Raw genomic sequence first — 18,906 nt, 5'->3', positions numbered from 1 at the left:
AAAGCCTTAGAGCAGGGGTATTCAACGTTCCAGGAGGTCAATATGGCTTGTAAGGCTATGAAATGATACAAGCAATGTACTTTTATTGGAACAGTTCAATTTCAATGTTGGCAGCAATAATACTTTCTAAAATAAATTATAAATATTAACTAATATAGTACATTCTACTGTTGTTAAAATAATTGTGGCAGTAACTCTACTCATATGAACAGGCAAAGAAATGAGTTTAGTGCACAAGGAAAATCTAGAGCAGCCTTAGATTAGACCCGGATATGTTTTTGGATAGCTTTGAAGGCCCAGTGCAATACACTCCAGAGCAGTTGCAGTGTACACTGCTATGTTATTTTCTGGTGGCCCAAAAAATAAAGTGTGCAACCTGTGCCTGTGCATATTTATGTGACTTCATGAAAAAACAAGCCAGAAATCGCTTATGATAAGAGGACATGGCAACACTGTGTTGTAATGATGTCTTGCTCCCTGGGTGGAATGATCTGGACCACAGTTATAACTGTTTGGACCTTTGCTTGGGAGGAAATGTAGAGAGCAGACCTCTTGGACCTTTAATTGAATACCCTGCCCCAGTCTACAAGGAGAGTGTACACAAAAAGAAGACATTTTGGAAGAGCTGTTTCTTGGAGACAGTCTACATAAAGTGCCTTATAATTAAAACAGGGATAGGAACATGATAAAGGCAATTAAGGTACAAGTTTAATTTTTTTTTTTTTTTTTTTTCTCAAAAGAATGCATATACAGTACAAAGGAGAGACTTCATACAGAGCAACTGGTTTACACACACAAAAAAAAAAATAATAATAATAATAAAATAAAACTAACAATAAAATGGGGGGCGGGGGGTTGGAGACTGGAAACCAAATGAACTTCGATCTGTCTGCATTGCACAATTAAACTTGGTTGTGCTGAGGTTTAAACGCATGTTTGCAGTACTACATACACTTTCAGTGGATTTCTAGTTTTTTCTTCCTTAAATATACAGGTGGATCAGAGAATGGCTGGGATTCAGTCCCTAAACATTAGGAGTGAAATTAACCTTAAAAGAAAACAAAAATTTGAAAAAAAAAAAAAAAAAAAAAAAAAAAATCACAATGACAGAAAAAATAAACATTTGGTAAAAACAACTGGAGCTTACAACAACATTTGTCAGCTTACATTATTACGTATAATGTTAACATATCCAAAGGAACCTGGAGGCTTACATACATGCATCATAAGTTCTGGAAATGAGCTTCCATGGTCCCTAGCAACACAATAGAACACTCCACTTGTTCTGCTAACACTGTTAGAAAGTTCCCTGCTTGAGACAAACCAATTTTTGAGGAGTCAAAATTATCACATTTCCATTATCATGGAAAACCATTCACTGGGCTATTATTTCAAATGCCTATTAAATGGGAATATTGGCAAAGAAAACTGATCTATTATTTCTAAGCACTTCAGGTGATTTTGTTCAAGGGTGGGGCAGGGATTACAGACAGCTTGAGTGCACAACTCAAAATATGGTAATTCAGCACTTTAATTTTTTTGGGCTAGTGACGTCAGACCAATGGCTGTTTGGAAACGCAATGGAAACAAATGCGACCTGAACCCAGTAAGACTACAGCAACTAGCATTACTATCAAATTCACCCAATTAAATGACAAAAACTCAGCTGGCAAATCAAGGCAGCATTACTACTGAAACTCACCATGAAGTAAAGTTGTAAGACTGCTGGAATCGAAACTAAAAAAGACCCTCTAGGTTTTTACATTAATGGGCTTGTGGGTTGTGTATTTGTATACGTATATGTGCATGTGTATGGTGGGTTCTCTTTATATCTTTATTGCAGAGCAAAATATTGAAACTCACTTCTTTTACACATTGCTTTTAGTGTGTAAAGCTGTGGACCAGCCTTAGAGCAAAGAAGGGAGACAGGGAGGGGGTAGATGGGAATAGAAGGGAGCTCATAGCAGCACGCATTTGCGCTTCTTCTTGGGCTCAGGGGGCTCCAGGGCTGCCAAAATCGCCTCATCAAATACGTTCTTTAGTCCTTTCTGTGAACACAAAGGAAGGGAGAAATGGACACACAACATGGGTCAGCACACAAAGAAAAATGAAAAGAAAATTTAATGGGACGGTTGGTAGTGAAATGAAATAATTTCTGCAATCGAGGTAACACAATCAGGTGACTTTGGATATTAGAAAATAAGGAATAGAAAAAATAAAAAGATGCCATTGTTCTCACAAAACTGGTAAAGTCCTGCTCATATTTAACCCCAAAAAAATATTAAATAATGTTTTGCATAAAGAAAAAGCATAAATTTAGGACCATGAAGATTTTTTGCATTGTTACATTATTTTCAGGAAGCATTGTTACCGGCACATTTTACCACCCAATTCTCATTACCGTAAAACGTCTGGGCTTTTTATTTTTATGTACTATTTCCATTGTTTTCAATGATGATTGTCATTACCAAAACATTCTTTGTGGTAATGAGATTTGGAATTAACGGTCATGAAAATAATGTCAATGCCAAAAATATTAATGGTCTCAAATTTCTTCTTTGTTTTTGCTTTGGGAGTAAAATAAGACCAGGACATCATCTTGACGGGTTTAATGAGAATCACCCTAATGGATATGAAGCATAAAATAAATGACGGATTTGACGCTTAAGAACTGCTCATACCACAGTATTGACTGTGGAATCAATTATGAATTAGAAAGCAATTAAGAACATCAAATGAAAATAAGAGGAAAAAAAAAGAGAAAATGAATCAAGTAGGAAGTGTTCTAATAACTAAGAGAATTTGAATATGTTTTTATGCCATTTCTGTGCTTAATTAGGCAGAAAATGTGCAGAAGTCACCAGAATGGTTTGAAAACAAGGTGAAACGTGTTATACGGAGCTGAGATTATGACATTTATTGGTGGGTAAATTTTCAGTTTCCTAACATCATCGGTTTCTAACAGTAAGCAGTAAGCATTTTCGAATGTCTCTGTTTTCAGTGGAGGAAACCACATTACAGTGGGATGAGGCACGTAAACGCAGTAAAATGTATTTTGAAACAAGTGTTTTAGTGTGAATGTAGCATTAGACCACATCCAAAGTAATCCATTGTTGTTAGAAAACTCCTACTTTCCGAACATCATCGTTTTCAAAAGTACTCAGTAATAGAGAGTGTTTTCCAAACCCTCAGTTTTGGATGGATGAGAAGTCGTAAATGAAAATCTGTTAGCGTGGACGTTGCCTTAAACATGCAAGTGTAAGGGGAGAGTGTAGAATTTTATTAATGATGGACAATCCAATTCTGTGGATGTAGATTCCGCACGGGCCTACAAATAAAAAATAAAATAAAATAAAAAAACCAACAAAAATAATTAGCTGGCTGGCCAAATTCTATCAAGTCTGAAAGCCATTGTATTTGAATAGTAACCCTTTGGTTTGGCCCCAGAAATCAACTAAGTGTCATACAAGAAAGTGGAAGTGCAAGCAAATTCAGGCTCAGAGACAGAAGGGTTGGTGAGGTGAAGGGCTGGTCAAACAGAAACTCAAGTCTCAGGGTGAAATAACAAACATACAAAGAGAAAAATTATCTTTTAGAGAATGTGACCCGCAATGTAAAAGTGCTATAAGACTGCCCTCATCGAAACGCATCAAGTGCTGCACTTTCACAAGACATCAAGGTTTCAAATCACTGTTGTTTGTTGACAAAAGTCAGGTGACAGCTAATGCGAGAAAGAACAAGTACAATATGCCTTTCTGTGCACGTGCAGCGATAAGTGCCAAGATAGAACTGGTCTTTGAAAGAACCGTCTGAGAAGCTATTGTTCAAAGTTGTTAGAATGCCTCAAATGAACGCTATGACAAAGCCCCACAGTGTCAGTCATAGCAAGGATTTATCTGCAAACAACTGGTATTGTAGGAAATGCTTAACAGAGTCAAAGAAACTGTACAACAGAAAATGTATATCACTGGGCAGAACATTCATATTTTTCTGGTTTAAACATGTGACAATACAGTATTAATTCATAATTGATGAGAGACGCACTGAAGTAATGGCAACTGCAGCTGTTCTTTATTTATGGCACAAATCATTTCACAGGATTATATTAAGCCATTTAAATACGTTGTATGGATATGAGTGGCACCAAATTGCAAATTGTAGCCATACGTTTAGTAGTAAGTTTATATGATACATTTGTTGTACAAAATTAATACACTGGCATAAAGAATGGTGATCCTCAAATGCAATAAATTTGAGCAGCAAAATACTGAAACATTTACCTTTGCCGCTCTTAACTCAGTAACAAAGAAATAAAGACTATGAACTTTAATAATCAAATGTCTAAAGCAACATATCAATACTCAAGCAAAAACTTTTAAATGTCCACTTTTTTAAATTCAAAGTGCATGTAAAACTAAAATACTGTCATAACCAAAGCTGGATCTAACTTTAGTCTCAAAAGACAATGGAAAAAAGTAGAAAAGGTAATGTCAAAAGCAAACAACCCTTAGTATTGATGAAACAAGATACATATGACGTCACTTAAGAGATTGGGAAACTTGTCATTTATGCGGAGCAAGAGGTAACTAAAGGAAGCAGCAAACATCTGAAGAAGAGTGGGGCATTAGAAAGAAAGAGTGAGGTTTTAGAATATACAGCACTTCCGTTTTCGCTGCGTTTCAGGAGGCTCGAGGGCAGCTAGGATAGCTTCATCAAATACATTCTTCAGACCTCGCTATGAACACAGAAAGGGAGGGAAAGAGAATAAAACCAGCAAGGTTAGAAGTTACAGAAAACAGATGAGAAAGAGAGAAGGTGGTACTAGCATATTTCAAAAGATCACAGAAGCTAGACCAGGGGTTGGCAACCTTTTTGACATGGAGTGCCATGTTTTATTTTCCTGGTCAATGGCTGTGCTGAGACACACCCCACCCCCCCCAAAAAAAATAAAAAAATCTGCTGCATGTGTGTGATTTTCCGAAGTGAGTCCACTTGTCGAAATGTTTCTATTTTGCATTTTTCTAATTTAATCATACATTTTTTATTACAAATTGTATTGTCAGCATAACAGCTTGAGTGAATTTTTTTTTGCAAAATCTGATGATTATGATATAATCATGATCCTGCATGTGAATTTTCACAGAGCATCTTGTGAAAGTGCTTTAATGAAAGAAAACCTGTGCTTTTGTACAAAATGAGTTAACACAGTTAATGTCACAAATGTACTTATTTGATTACTGATCACGAAATTGTGTGGAATCTTAAATATTTCTTATGTCATTGTAATCAGGTAATCACTAGTACGCAAGCAACAGCGAAAGAGGAGTAGGCTATTTTATTTATATTACGTTTTTCGCACCTGCATTCCAATCTACTTCTTGATGTAATCCTTCCTCACCATCACGCAGAGTTTTCATCAACTGAATGGGAGGCTAAACACTATTAAAGTGTGATGAGACTGGCGCTGCACGTGCAAGCCATTCACACATCACAAGCCGATCAGCTTTTTAGCCCTTTTCAGTGATTTGCACCTGCAAAATCCTAAAACTTTATTTCCAGGTTTAATTTATATTTTGTATTAATTTATATCACGATGTGGGTTTATGTTTTTGTCTCTTTTAATCATGTAATGTAATTTTGATTGTGACCATGGTTTAAGGAGGGTGTAGCTGTATGCTGGGTTGAAAATCTCAAGAATTAATAGTGGTGTTTTCCTAATTACATGACGTGTTGTTCTGAAAGCAAAAAGAAACAAATGAAACACGGAATGTAGACTGTCATCTGCGTAGCCTGACCTAAGCAAAGCGTGCACGTTTACTTGCGTGAATGACCGAACGTGAAGCGTTGCCGTGTTGTGATGCGCGAATGGTTTGCACGTGCTGCACGAGTCTGTTGGGTGTACTGCAGTCTCGTCACATTTTAACTTTTTGTTTAGCCTCCCATTCAGCTCATGAAAACATGCTGCATGATCATGAGAAGAATTACATCAAGATGTAGTTTGGAATGCAGGTGCAGAATTTATATTAATAAAATGGTCTACTACTCTCGCCGTTGCTGGCGTGCCAGTGATTACCCCTCCCAGGGTTGCTGCAGAGTTTTTAAAATCAAATTTAAGACTTTAAGACCTTTTTCCAAGACCTGAACAAATAAAATTAATACCCTATCCCCTTACCAAAACAAACACAATCTCAAAATAAATCATGTAATCACAGACTCTAACTTAAACAGGCAGGGGCACACATTCAACATGGCCTTAACATTGCTCATCAGTAAAACAGCGTAAGCTATATGCAAGTTTAAAATACCCAAGACATGTGTATCATATTAAAATTAAAACGTACCATTACACAAATAGATACAAATTAGAGATTGAACCAATATTGGATAGTGCTGATTTGATAATGTGTTGAAAGAAAACCAGTTAATCTGCCAATAGATTATTTTATTTTTTTAATTGGTAGCCTTTATTAAATGTTCTTAGTCTTTTCTTCCTGTGATGGGGAGGGCCAGACAGAGGCTACAAGAGTACAAAGTTAATCAAATTCCAGATGCACTTTATGGTTGGGGGGACAGATTTGAGTAATAGCGTGGAACTTTTAACTTTAAAGGCACTTAACTTTGAAATACAACGGGGACTCTTATTTTGAAATGTTTGCATTTCACTGCTTCCAGCTGCTCATTCAAACAAATAAGGGATATAAAACATGCACTCCTACAATAATCTAGAACGTAGTACAATATAAAAGTAAACATTGTTATATTTCATCAACACTATATCGTCATCATCAAGAGTTGATCTTTAGTGATAGTTTGTCAAATTTCCGATATGGCTTGATGATTGTGAACTGCTCTGTAACAGCTGAAAACACTCACAAGCCCCCCACGTGCTTGGAGAAAATACAACAGTGCCGTGTTTTCACTCTGAAGGACGCAGCGCATGAATTTATTTAATTAAATTGTATTCTTTTGTAGTTTGAAAATCACATTAGGTCACATCACGATTCCTGTCTTTCTGCCCCCAAATTTAATACTTCTTTAAATAAAAATAAAAATTAAGACTTTTGTTGTATCATTTAAGATATTCAAGACTTTTTATGACCTTAAATTTTGGAAAACTGAATTTAAGACATTTTAAGACTTAAGGATCCGCGGGAACCCTGTCCTCCACGTGCCACAGTTTGCCAACCCCTGAGCTAGTCTCTTGAGAGGGAACTAGAAGCTAAGAACAGCAGAATCACAGTTGTGAGGAAGAAAAATTAGTCTTACAAAAGTTTGTTGCACGTAACGATAAATTAGTAAAGGAAGTGTGACTTGGCCCACACAGAATTGCACAATGTTTCACATTTTCTGTGCTGGTGGAAAATCTGCATAATTAATGTAAATATGGAAAATGTATTAAACGGTGCCAGTACTATGATTGCTGCTGATTCTGAAGAATTTTTGTTTGACAAGTATTCAAATCCTGCGGAAATCTGTGGAAGTTTCGGGGGAATTCCACAAGGGCAGATTCCATGTAGGCCTAACGAAATCCTGTAAATGGATACATTTGGCTACAATGTGTGGGATCTAATAACAAGTAAGCAAGCAAAAACAACACACTTCTATTTTCAGATTTTGGAATGCAACTGCAAGATGCATTATGCAGCATTTTCAACAAATTCCAATCACACTCCTCTTTTCAAGCAAACATTTGTGAAATCAAATATAGCAATCCAAAAGAGCAGCAAGCCATATTTCTGAATATGTTGCAGGCAGGCAATACTGCTTGATTTGATTTGTTGCTTTCAAAGGAAAACCTCAATCATGCCAGTTTGCTTAGGAAGAATGGCACTGAAGACAATATGTATTCAAAATTGTCCCCATCTACTACGTCATGTATACTTGGACAGACAAAGACAGTAGCTTGACTATGCAAAACCCTGCTGTAGCTCGATTATAACTGTGCATGTAAACATACTGACTGTAATAACTTTCCTCACCCCAACATAGCTTTTCAGCTAATGTAACCAAGGCTGCATGGGTGCAGAAAAAACATTAAAGGAATAGTTCACCCAAAAATGAAAATTCTCATTATTCACTTACCCAGATGCCATCCAAGACTGTCTTTCTTCAGCAGAACACAAATGAAGACTTTTAGAAAAAGACAGAGCTCTGTCAGGTCCTTATAATGCAGGTAAACGAGTGTCAGCACTTCAACAGTTCAAAAGTCACATTTAGGCAGCATTAGAGTAATCCATGCGTCTCCAGTCAATCAATGAATGTCTTCTGAAGCAAATCGATACATTTGTGTAAAAAATTAAATTAAAACGTTATTCAATTTTAAAAAGCACTTCCTGCCAGCAGTTGATGCATCATGTAACTGTTGCATGACGCAAGCGAGTCGGCGAGTTCACGCGAGAATTCAGAAGCGGCACTTATTTACAACAGAAGAATGAACGTCACGTGAGAGTTCGGCCATTTCAAACAGCATCAGAGCCCTGGAAGGAAGCGCCGATTTTAAGTTAAAAACATTTATTATCATCAACTTGTTTCTTACATAAACCTATCGATTTGCTTCAGAAGACATTCACTGATCATCTGGAGTCGCATGGATTATTTTATGCTGTCTAAATGTGACTTTTGGACTGTCAAAGTGCTGGCACTCGTTTACTTGCATTTCAAGGACCTGACAGAGCTCTATTTTTTTCTAAAAATCTTCATTTGTGTTCTGCTGAAGAAAGACAGTCATACACATCTGGGATGACATCAGGGTAAGTGAATAATGAGAGAAATTTCTTTTTGGGTCAACTATTCCTTTAAGCAATAATATTATACGCCCCCTTTTATTATCTAATCAAAACCTGAAGGATAGAATCAAGTCTTCTACTTAATGTTTATACATCTACATTATTCCCCACTGAATATTCTTTTTACTTGGAAGTAGAGATGGGACGATATATCGAATTGCGGTATATCGCGAACCAAAAAAAAGACAAACCATATCATGGCATAACTGGACATTTAGAAATGTGCAACATTGTTTTCTCTCCATATGAACATAAATGAAATGACCCTTCAAACATCAGTCTCTCTATTGCTTGATTTTACCACTACTGTGCTTTTTCCTACACCGTTTACAGGGTTCACACAAGGTCCTTTTAGAGATATAAGTACTGAATTCATGGAAAATCGCCTTGTTTGGATGAAAAGAGCTTGAGATTAAAACGGATCATTTCCTCAGTGAAATAATGTGTCCATCAAAGATGAGGTGACTCTACTTCCATTGAATAATGTGTCTTCATATCCTTTCTGTTCTTTACAGTCAGATAAAAATGTAAAAAGAAATATTAATCTCACACAGCACGGATGCGCTATAGAAACCGAGAGATTCTTGTTGATGTCTTTTAAGCGTTTCTTTTGCAAATGAATGTAAACTTAACGTTTTTACTTAGTACACATTATTTCAAACAGTGATAGCTCAAATCTTTATTATATATACACACCATTTCATGATATAATATCAATAGAATGTAGAATTTTTGTATTTTTATAAAGTTAAAATGTGATAATGATAACAAATGTTTCAAAAAAAATATTCACTTTCACATACTTTTTTCAGGACAGGTTATATTCAGTTCCATTTCTTGCTCTGCACCTGATCAACCTGAATGTACACTATATAGCTAAAAGTCTGTGGACACCATATGTGCTTGAACATTTGATTTCAAAACCTTAGGCATCAATTTCCCCCTTTGCTGTAATAACAGCTTCCACTCTTTTGGGAAGGCTTTCCACTATACTGTATGTAGTAACATGGCTGCAGGGATTTACTCTCATTCAGACACGAGGCTATCAGTGAGGTCAGGAACTGATGTTGGTCGATGGGGCCTGAACTTACAGTTGCTGTTCCAGTTCACCCCAAAAGTGATCAGTGGGGTTCAGGTCTGGGCTTTGTGCAGGACAGTCAATTTCTTCCACGCCAGACACAGTAAACCATTTCTTTATGGACCTCACTTTGTTCACAGGGGCATTGTCATGCTGGAACAGAAAGGGCTATCCCCAAACAGTTGCCACACATTTGGAAGCACACAAAGCCCAAGCCATTACATAAAGAAACATTAAGATTTTTCTTTACTGGATTTAATGGAGTAACCAAATTCATTAATTAGAAGGGGGTGTCCACATACTTTTGGCCATATAGTGTACCTTGCTATTTTTGAAAGCTTATTTTTGTGATCTTTTCTTATAGAGAAAAGTACATGAGAAACTCTTATTTAAACTTTGAGCATTTATATTGTATTAAAGAACTTATGAAGAGAAATTGTGTGTATTTTGCTAAATTTTTTCAGTAAATAAAACTGTCATATTTTGTGATTTAAGTGTTATATCAAATCGAGATTATATTGAATCATGATCCTATCATATCATATATCGAACCAAATTGTGAGAACCATATCGTCCCATCCCTACTTGGAAGTAAAATTAGTCCAAATGTGGCTTTGTGTTGTCTTTATTGTTGTATCAAAAATCCCACCTCATAAGAGTCAAATGGCTAAATGTATTCAGGCAGTGAAGAGCTGGTTATTGAAGGACAAATAACTAATCAAAAACCAAACCAATGGTTAATATTCCACAAATATGACCTTTTAAAGATATGCAGTTTCACATGTCAGGTGAAACAAGAAAACAGCGTCTCTGAGCCTCTGGCTAGAAGCTACGACGCTTCCACTTTCTTGTTTAAAGGGAATTAGTTTTGACGTACATAAATAGAAAACTAAGAACATAACCTGGAGGACTTGGATTCATCTTAATCAAATATGTCAACCCTTAACACTTTGAATGCATGTGAACAGGAGACATTTACTGACCAATAAGAGTTATTAAAAAAAAAAGGTACTATTCTCTAGATGTGCAAGTCCAATTGAAAGAACACCATTAGAGAATATTTTAGCATGTTAAATATCCAACTAAAGAGGTATGTTTGTTCATGAACGTTTATGATCCCATGTATGTGTTTTGCGTGCACTTACCTGCGTCAGAGCGGAGCACTCCACATATTTGACGGCCTTCAGATCGCGGGCCAGCTTCTCTGCTGTCTCCGGGGTGATGGGTTTTTGTTTGTTCTTGGCAAGCTTCTCAATGGTAGAGGGATCATCCCTCAGATCAATCTGCGTCCCCACCAGCAGAAAGGGGGTCTTTGGACAGTGGTGAGTAATCTCAGGTACCCACTAGAGGAAAAATAACTGATCAGATCTCAAGCGGAATCAGTATTTTTTCTTTATTAAAGCTACACTATGTAAGATATTTTGGTTAGAAATGAAATATTTCATTAATGAGCAAGTACACCACCACTCCGTCTTCCAAACCATGTTTTTGCCTTACCCCGATTCACTATGGTAAGCCTATAATATTTATTTAGATTTTAGAGCTGTCAGGATGGATTTGGCGGGAAACATTATGCTTCCGTCTGTCATCGATGCGTGTTTACATCATGTCCGTAAATAAAAGAAAGTCCGGAGCTACTACAGCATGTGCATGTGCAGTCTGGTAGTACTTTGAAGCTGAAAGCTTGTAGCCACAACACATGAGCGACATTGACCATGGCTCATTCAAAAAGGTAACCCTCTTGGGAATCACATGTTTTCAAAATAAAGAAACCTCAAACCGAGATGAGTCTGCAAGCAAAAAGGGAAAGCAACAGAGCCCATAATAATAAAACACGAAACAACATCGGCTTGGCTTTTTCAAAGGTGGCGACAACACCGAGATCATAAAGGATTTAAAACCAACCCAGAGATTTCTTTTTCTTGCTCGACAGGTAAGATATTAGCCAGGTAGCTCTCTTAGTGCGGTAGTTCGTTAGATAGCGCTAGCCATTCTATTGGGGCATTTTATTATGGATTGTGGTACTGCATTGCTTGATTTCATTTTTGAGGAAGGACAATGGAAAAAAATTACACTTTATGCTGGTAACAATGCCAATTTCTAAACCAGTTACTACCTTGGTTTATTTGCCTGCTAGCTAAGTTACAATAGTTTCCACCATTTGACTTTATCTGATATGACTAGCAACCATTGTCTACTGTCAGCACTGCCAAACTTTTGTAATGTTATTTATTTTGAAACAACTGTTTTCAGTAAGTCAAAACCAAAGTGAAAGATATGCTACTTACCAGCTTAGAAGACATATTTTTCGGATATCCATCTTTTTCTTTCTTTTGTTATTTATTTATTGAGGGAGGGGGTGAGTTTTGCTGTCATTAGTGGCATTTGCTCTGATAAGTTGATCACTTGTAACCATGGTTACAACGGTACTCCTCAAACCATCAGATTCATCCGTGCAGAAGAGCAGAGCCAAAGCCCAGCACACGTAATTGCCAAAACAGTGTTCCTCTGCAAGTAACTTGCAGATCTATGCTTCAACCACTTGAGGGACAAAAGTTACATACAGTGCTGTGAAAGTATTTGCCTGATTTCTTCTGTTTTTGTGTACAGTAGTGGCCAAAAATATTGGCACCCTTGGTAAATATGCGCAAAGGCAGCTGTGGAAAAAAATTGTTTCAAAAAGACAATCGGGGTAAACACAAAATAATTTTTTTTTTTTTTTTATTGAAGCAAAAAAAAGTTAATCCAATACCAGCTGGGCCTGTGTGGAAAAAATTTTGCCCCCTTAGTTACTAAATCCTCATATCTATGAAAGTGCATTCATAATGGGGATCAGCTGGACTAGATACACCCAGGCCTGATTACTGCCAGCCCTGTTCAATCAACACCTAAATAGAACATTTTCAGCAGCATGAAGTTGGCTAAAAGGTCTCACCAAGGACTGTGACTAAATGAGCTAAAAGGTGATTGAAATACATCAGTCTGGGAAGGGATACAAAGCTATTTCAAAGGCTCTGGGACTCCAAAGAACCACAATGAGAGCCATTACTTCCAAATGGAGAAATCTTGGCACAGTAGTGAACCTTCCCAGAAGTGGCCGACCTTATAAAGAGTGGCCGACCTTCCAAAAGCACAGTGACGACTCATCCAGGAAGTCCCAAAAAAAAAAAAAAAAAAAAAAAAAGCCAAGGTCAACATCCAAGGAACTGCTGGCCTCTCTCACATCAATAAAGGTCACTGTTCATGACTCCACCCTCAGAAAGACACTGGCCAAAAATGCCATTCATGGAAGAGTGGCAAGGCAAAAACTACTGCCAACCCAGAAGAACATTAAGGCTCATCTGAATTTCACCAAAACACACATTGATGATCCTCAAAGCTTTTGGGAGAATGTTCTGTGGATTGATGAGTAGAAAGTGGAACTCTTTGGAAGACAAGGGTTGTTACAGCTGGCGTAAATCAAACACAGAATTCCACAAAAAGACTATCATACCTACGGTCAAGCATGGTGGTGGTAGTGTGATGGTGTGGGGATGCTTTGCTGCTTCAGGGCCAGGGCAACTTGCAATAATTGAGGGAAACCTGAATTCTGCTCTCTACCAGAAAATCCTAAAGGAGAACATCTGGTCATCAGTCCATGAGTTGAAGCTCAAACGCAACTGGATTATGCAGCAAGACAATGATCCAAAGCATAGGAGTAAGCCCACTTCTGAATGGCTCAAAAGAATAAAAATGTAAGTTTTGGAGTGGCCTAGTAAAAGTCCTGATTTGAACCCGATTGAGATGCTGTGGCAGGACCTTAAACGGGCAGTTCATGCTCGAAAACCCTTCAATGTGGCTGAACTAAAGCAGTTCTGCAAAGAAGAGTGGGCCAAAATTCCATCACAGCGTTGTGAAAGACTGATCTCCAGTTATCGGAAGCGTTTGGTTGCAGTTGTTGCTGCTAAAGGATGCACAACCAACTATTAAGTTTAAGGGGGCAATTCGTTTTTCCACATGGGTAATATAGGTGTTGGATAACTTTTATATTTGAAAACTGTATTTTGTATTTACTCAGGTTGCCTTTGCTGTATCTCATTTAAAAGATCTAAAAATTTATTATGAAAAAAAAAACAAACATAAAAATAGAAATCAGGAAGGGGGCAAATACTTTTTCTAATCACTGTAGTGTAGCTTTAAAAACTTTTACTCTTAATAAAAAAAAAAAAAATTAAAAAAAAATGCATAGCAATTTTGATACACGTGTATAAAATTCTAACCATTCACATGTGATGAAGAGTCAGTCATATGAGTAACTTTATAAAAGCGGTTTTATTCTACATAGAGAGGGCCTCCGCATGCCCAAAGCCGAATACTATTCGCTTAATCTCAGTAGCCACCATGTTATTGGACACTTTCACTCATGGACTGAATTAATCATGGCTTACTGTGAATGGTACATTTCTACAAATGGTATCTGTAACTGAAAACTATTGCATTTGAATGACGCTGCAGCCACGCCCCTAGGTGTATATCCCAGAAGACAGATCAAAACAATTACTGAGTGTATCTTTAAAAAAACAACATGCTTATCAAGTGCTTTGTTTGACCTAAAACAAACTTGTTTAACGCTTGCTCGTTAAGAGTTTAACAGAGACTCGCTTGTGGTAAGAACAAACAGTTTTGCGAAATAGTGGCTGATTTTGAATTCATAACATGTTTACATTATAAAACACAGACAACAGCAGTAAAATGTAAGTGATGCGTTGCAAAGAAACAACTCTTCAGCGCATCAAACAGCACAATCACTCTGTAAACGCACCTGACGCAGCAACCGGTCCACATTAAACTCTATGCTTATTATGATCTTCTTTGAAGTGTTTATAAAGTGCTCTCGTGCGCTGGAGACTTGGGTCGTGTTTTTCCACTACAACTTATCTCCGTTGTTTTTCAAATGAGTTTCATCATGCAACACATTTTTCACTGGGCTGTGAAGTGACGTCACTGACGGGGCTTCTCTGTGCTTACTGCAAATATCCAACGAATCGATAGTGAAATTCGATTTTATCGATTAGTTGTTGCAGCCCTACTCTGTTGTTTTAAATGAGATATAAATAAAGCTGAGATTAAAGCACAAATGCTGTGATTTTAACTATATATATATGTGTTGCGTGGTTCACAATGAATAAGTGCTCCGTTATCTCATACAACCTGAATGACTCTCAATGTCTGTGGAGTTTCTAGTGGATGAGCGGTCAGATTTATTTAAAGTATGCAGCTCGTCCATAGTAAGATTGCCACCTTTAGCAGTTTAGTAAATCACACTAGGACATGTCATGATTTTAATTTAACTGTCCATTTCAGTGTACAAGGAGTAACAGAGCACGCATTCAAAATAAGCGTGAGCATTTTAAAGCAGTTGTGAGTCAGTCATACTGTGCGCTGGTACTGGATAGAGTTGTGCTCTGTACTACCGGTACTGCAGAAACACTGGTATCGTTACATCTTTTTTATTTTAGTACCGAATTGGCACCTAAGTACCAGTACTTTTGACAACACAACACTACGTTACTACAGAATTAGTGACAAAATTGTTGAAATATTAAAATAGTATGCAAGCTCACCTTTTCTTTGACGTTTTCAAACGAAGATGGTGAAACAACTGAGAAACAGACTAAGAAAACATCTGTCTGAGGGTAGCTCAGGGGTCGTAATCTATCGTAATCTTCCTGACCTGCAGAGAGATGGAAAGAAAACTGAATTATTTACAAAATCTGAGATCCTGCACATAGCCCAGTAGCTGATGAAGATCATTCAGTCACAGGGTTGATGGCGCATTTGAACACATGCACAGCTAAAAACTCTGTGTTCTACATTCCTCTAAAAAAAAAAAAAGCAGTACCAAGCTCAACCACCCTCCACAGGAATGTTTGGAATTCAACAAAGCTCCTGAAGTCTCATTTCTATAACAATGACAATCACAATGTTTTTCCTCATCAGCTTACAAACTCCACCCTCAAATAAGAGCTGAGAGCCACAGAAAATTTTGCTTACGTCAAATGCCTTTTATTAAACTATAAAGAAGTTAATTAAATGTTCTGTAAAATACATCTGCTCTGAATGACTGTGAAAAGTTTTGTATAAAAGTGGTGTGCCAAAATAATTTTACTGTACCTGCAGTATCAAAGAGCCCAAGGGTGTACGGCTCACCACCAATCATAACCGTAACTGCATAGTTATCAAAAACCTGTAATCAAAGTAAAAAAAATAAAAATAAAAACAGGACTTAAAATTCCCTTTCTTCTTGTACAGTATAAGAATTATCAGTAAAACTTTACAATAAGGTTCTATTTGTTAACAAATTAATGCATTAGGTACTAAAAACTAAAACTGAATAATTTTTAAGATTTCATAATCTTGATTTAGGGCTGAAACGATTAGTCAACGTCATCGACAACGTCGACAATAAAAAAAAATTGTCAATTTTTTTTGTTGCCGAATAGTCGTTTGATGTAATTTAACATAACGTGATCACATTAAACTCTAATGATTGAGCGCGAGAGCAGCACTGTACAGTGCATCCGGAAAGTATTCACAGCACTTCACTTTTTCCACATTTTGTTATGTTACAGCCTTATTCCAGTCTTTTTCAGGAGTTGGTAAATAAGTAGGCTGGCGGCGGGAAGTTGTTGTGCCGCAAGATGCACCTCCCCGGAGAGTAAGTGTCATAGACGAGCTGCCCACTGGTCGGGAGGCCACTTCCATACCGCCGCTGTCTTTTCAAAAAGGTCCAGGAAGACCTCCAGGTCGTCGTCCGGCCCCATCTTCATTAGGGCCGCGGGTGGGGTGGGTTCCGGGGAGGTTGCCGCGCCAACCCCCTCTCTGGTGATCAGGCTCCGGAGCACCTGCCGGTCCTCCGCTTGTGCCTGGAGCAGGACTTGGAAACGCTGTTCCTGCTCCAGGCGTACGTCCATGAGGGCTTGATGTTAACTCTGCTGGATGCTGAGAGGGTCTTGAACACTTTGCCCAGCAGTACGGATTCCATAACGGCGTTCTCCTCCAAAGCCGGGCTTTCGGCACCACTGTAGAAGTTCTATGTTCGTGGGAAATGGAGGAGTCAGAAGACAGCGAACAGTCAAGGTCAGTCTTTATTTTCTCCAAACAGTTACAGCTTGTAGCCAACTATAAATCAGAGCTCTTTGTGTTGCCGGTCTTTCTTTCGGCTCCTTGAACTGCCGCACCTGGCTCGGCTGATTAGCCCGACTGGGGGCTGGCCATGCACACTCACACCCCGGACCCGCCCTCCTCGTCATCACAGTGATGTAGATCACAAAGTATGAGGGAATTATAATGCAAAAATACAAAATAAGTAAATACAGAAGCACTCTTGTTGTGAAATAAGTGGTACTGGAGCTCTTTAAAGGAAACACCCCGGCATTACATCTTAAATGCAGTTATACTTGTACATAATGCGTAATAGCTTTTTTAAAGTTCAAATAATACGGAAGCAGATCACATAAATAATTACAAACTCCATTTCTCTGTGCTGTCTGCGCCTCTTCTATAAGTTGCGCAAGTTTCCCAATTTAAGGAGGAGAGATTGAAACTGCACCCGGCTGAGGCACACTCTGTCGTGGGGACGCTCGTCCCTCGAGCGTGCACGCTTGCTGCAGCTAGATTATAACGTGATGGCTCCCGACTTATTGAATCATAATATATATGTCACTGTGCATTTCTTATCGTGAAGAAAACTGTCAACAGCTTTATCAACACGAAAGTTTTTTTTTGTTTTTTTTTTGTGTGAGATAAATTGGATTGAAGTGAACAGAAAGGTGAGAGAGGTAGTCTTCGCCCCATTATACACTGCAACAAAATACGTTTTTTTATTTGTTTTTGTTTTGGCTTGTCTTCCAATATAAATATCTAAAACTCCTTTAAAACAACTTACGTTTTCTTTAGCAGCTATACTGCAGTAGAAAAATTGTTATCTGAGAATGCTGAATATAATATTAAAAATACATATTTTAAAATATCTAATAATCCTTACAAAAAAAAAAAAAATATATGCATTCACATGAGAAGCAGCATGTAAGATACTTAGACTTGCTTTTAGAGAATAGATCTTGAATATAAGTATATTTTGTCTTTACTGCACTTGCAGAATTATAACCATGTGAAAAAACACACGTATACCAAATAGACTTATATTTAAGATATATTCTCTTAAAGCAAGTCTAAATATATTATATGTTGCTTCAAGTAAATGTATTTTGTTTTAAGGATTTTTAAACAATTTTAAATAGAAAACAAGACAAAAACACTTGATAATATAATTTTTTGCATTGAATTTCTTTACTGAATTAAACTTAATAAAAATAATTTTTTCCCTTTAATACATTGAACGTCATTTAGAGGTATTTTTAAAAGATAAAAAAAAAAAAGAGGTTACAGTGAGGCACTTACAATAGAAGTGAACGGAAGCTAATTTTTTGAGGGTTTAAAAAGGCAGAAATGTGAAGTTTATGATTTTATAAAAGCATTTACATCAATTCTTCTGTTAAAACTAATGTATTATTTGAGCTGTAAAGTTGTTCAAATTGTTGTTTTAGGGTTTGTTGACATTACATTGTCATGGTAACGAAGTTGTAAAATTAGCTATAACTTTACACAGAAAAGGTTAGTAAGTGATTTTATCACACTAAAATCATGTTTACATGCATATTATGCCTATGTCTTGTGACTATACTTTTGAGAAAGTGAGTATTTTAACGTTCAAAATTGGCCAACGTTCAATTCTATTGTAAGTGTCTCATTGTAACCAAAGTTTTTGCTTTTTTTTTTTTAAGAAAAGGAGGGGCAAGTCAAAATAAATTTTTGTGGTAATCAATATTATGACATAAATGCTGTCGACTGAACTTAACTTGTATAGAACCCGGAATATTCCTTTAACCAAAGATTAATAAATGCTGTTTAAGTATTATTCATTGTTATTTCATGTTATCAATTATGTTAACTGATATGAATGAAAACAGCCTATAACTACTCAGTTCCACCCAGAAATTT

General features: G+C 37.1%; 1 protein-coding gene across 2 annotated transcripts in view; it reads right to left on the bottom strand.

Moving 5' to 3' along the window:
* Window positions 1–686: 686 nt before the first annotated feature.
* LOC127427919 (cell division control protein 42 homolog) overlaps window positions 687–18,906 on the bottom strand; it is a 39,849-nt gene continuing 21,629 nt past the window's right edge. Inside the window, exons 3-6 of one of the 2 annotated variants that reach the window (XM_051675862.1) lie at window positions 16,018–16,090; window positions 15,468–15,577; window positions 11,010–11,207; window positions 687–2,048 (exon numbers count right to left, since the gene is read on the bottom strand). In XM_051675862.1, coding sequence (XP_051531822.1) covers window positions 1,959–2,048; window positions 11,010–11,207; window positions 15,468–15,577; window positions 16,018–16,090 — 471 coding nt within the window. In that variant the 3' untranslated portion in view covers window positions 687–1,958. Of the gene's footprint in view, window positions 2,049–4,049; window positions 4,736–11,009; window positions 11,208–15,467; window positions 15,578–16,017; window positions 16,091–18,906 lie in introns of those variants that run through there. The other variant, XM_051675864.1, reaches the window with a different exon arrangement.

Source organism: Myxocyprinus asiaticus, chromosome 37 (genome assembly GCF_019703515.2).
Source record: "Myxocyprinus asiaticus isolate MX2 ecotype Aquarium Trade chromosome 37, UBuf_Myxa_2, whole genome shotgun sequence".
In the NCBI taxonomy this organism is placed as follows: domain Eukaryota; kingdom Metazoa; phylum Chordata; class Actinopteri; order Cypriniformes; family Catostomidae; genus Myxocyprinus; species Myxocyprinus asiaticus.
The sequence above is the reverse complement of the archived record's forward strand: the minus strand, read 5'-3'. Positions and strand labels throughout refer to the sequence as shown.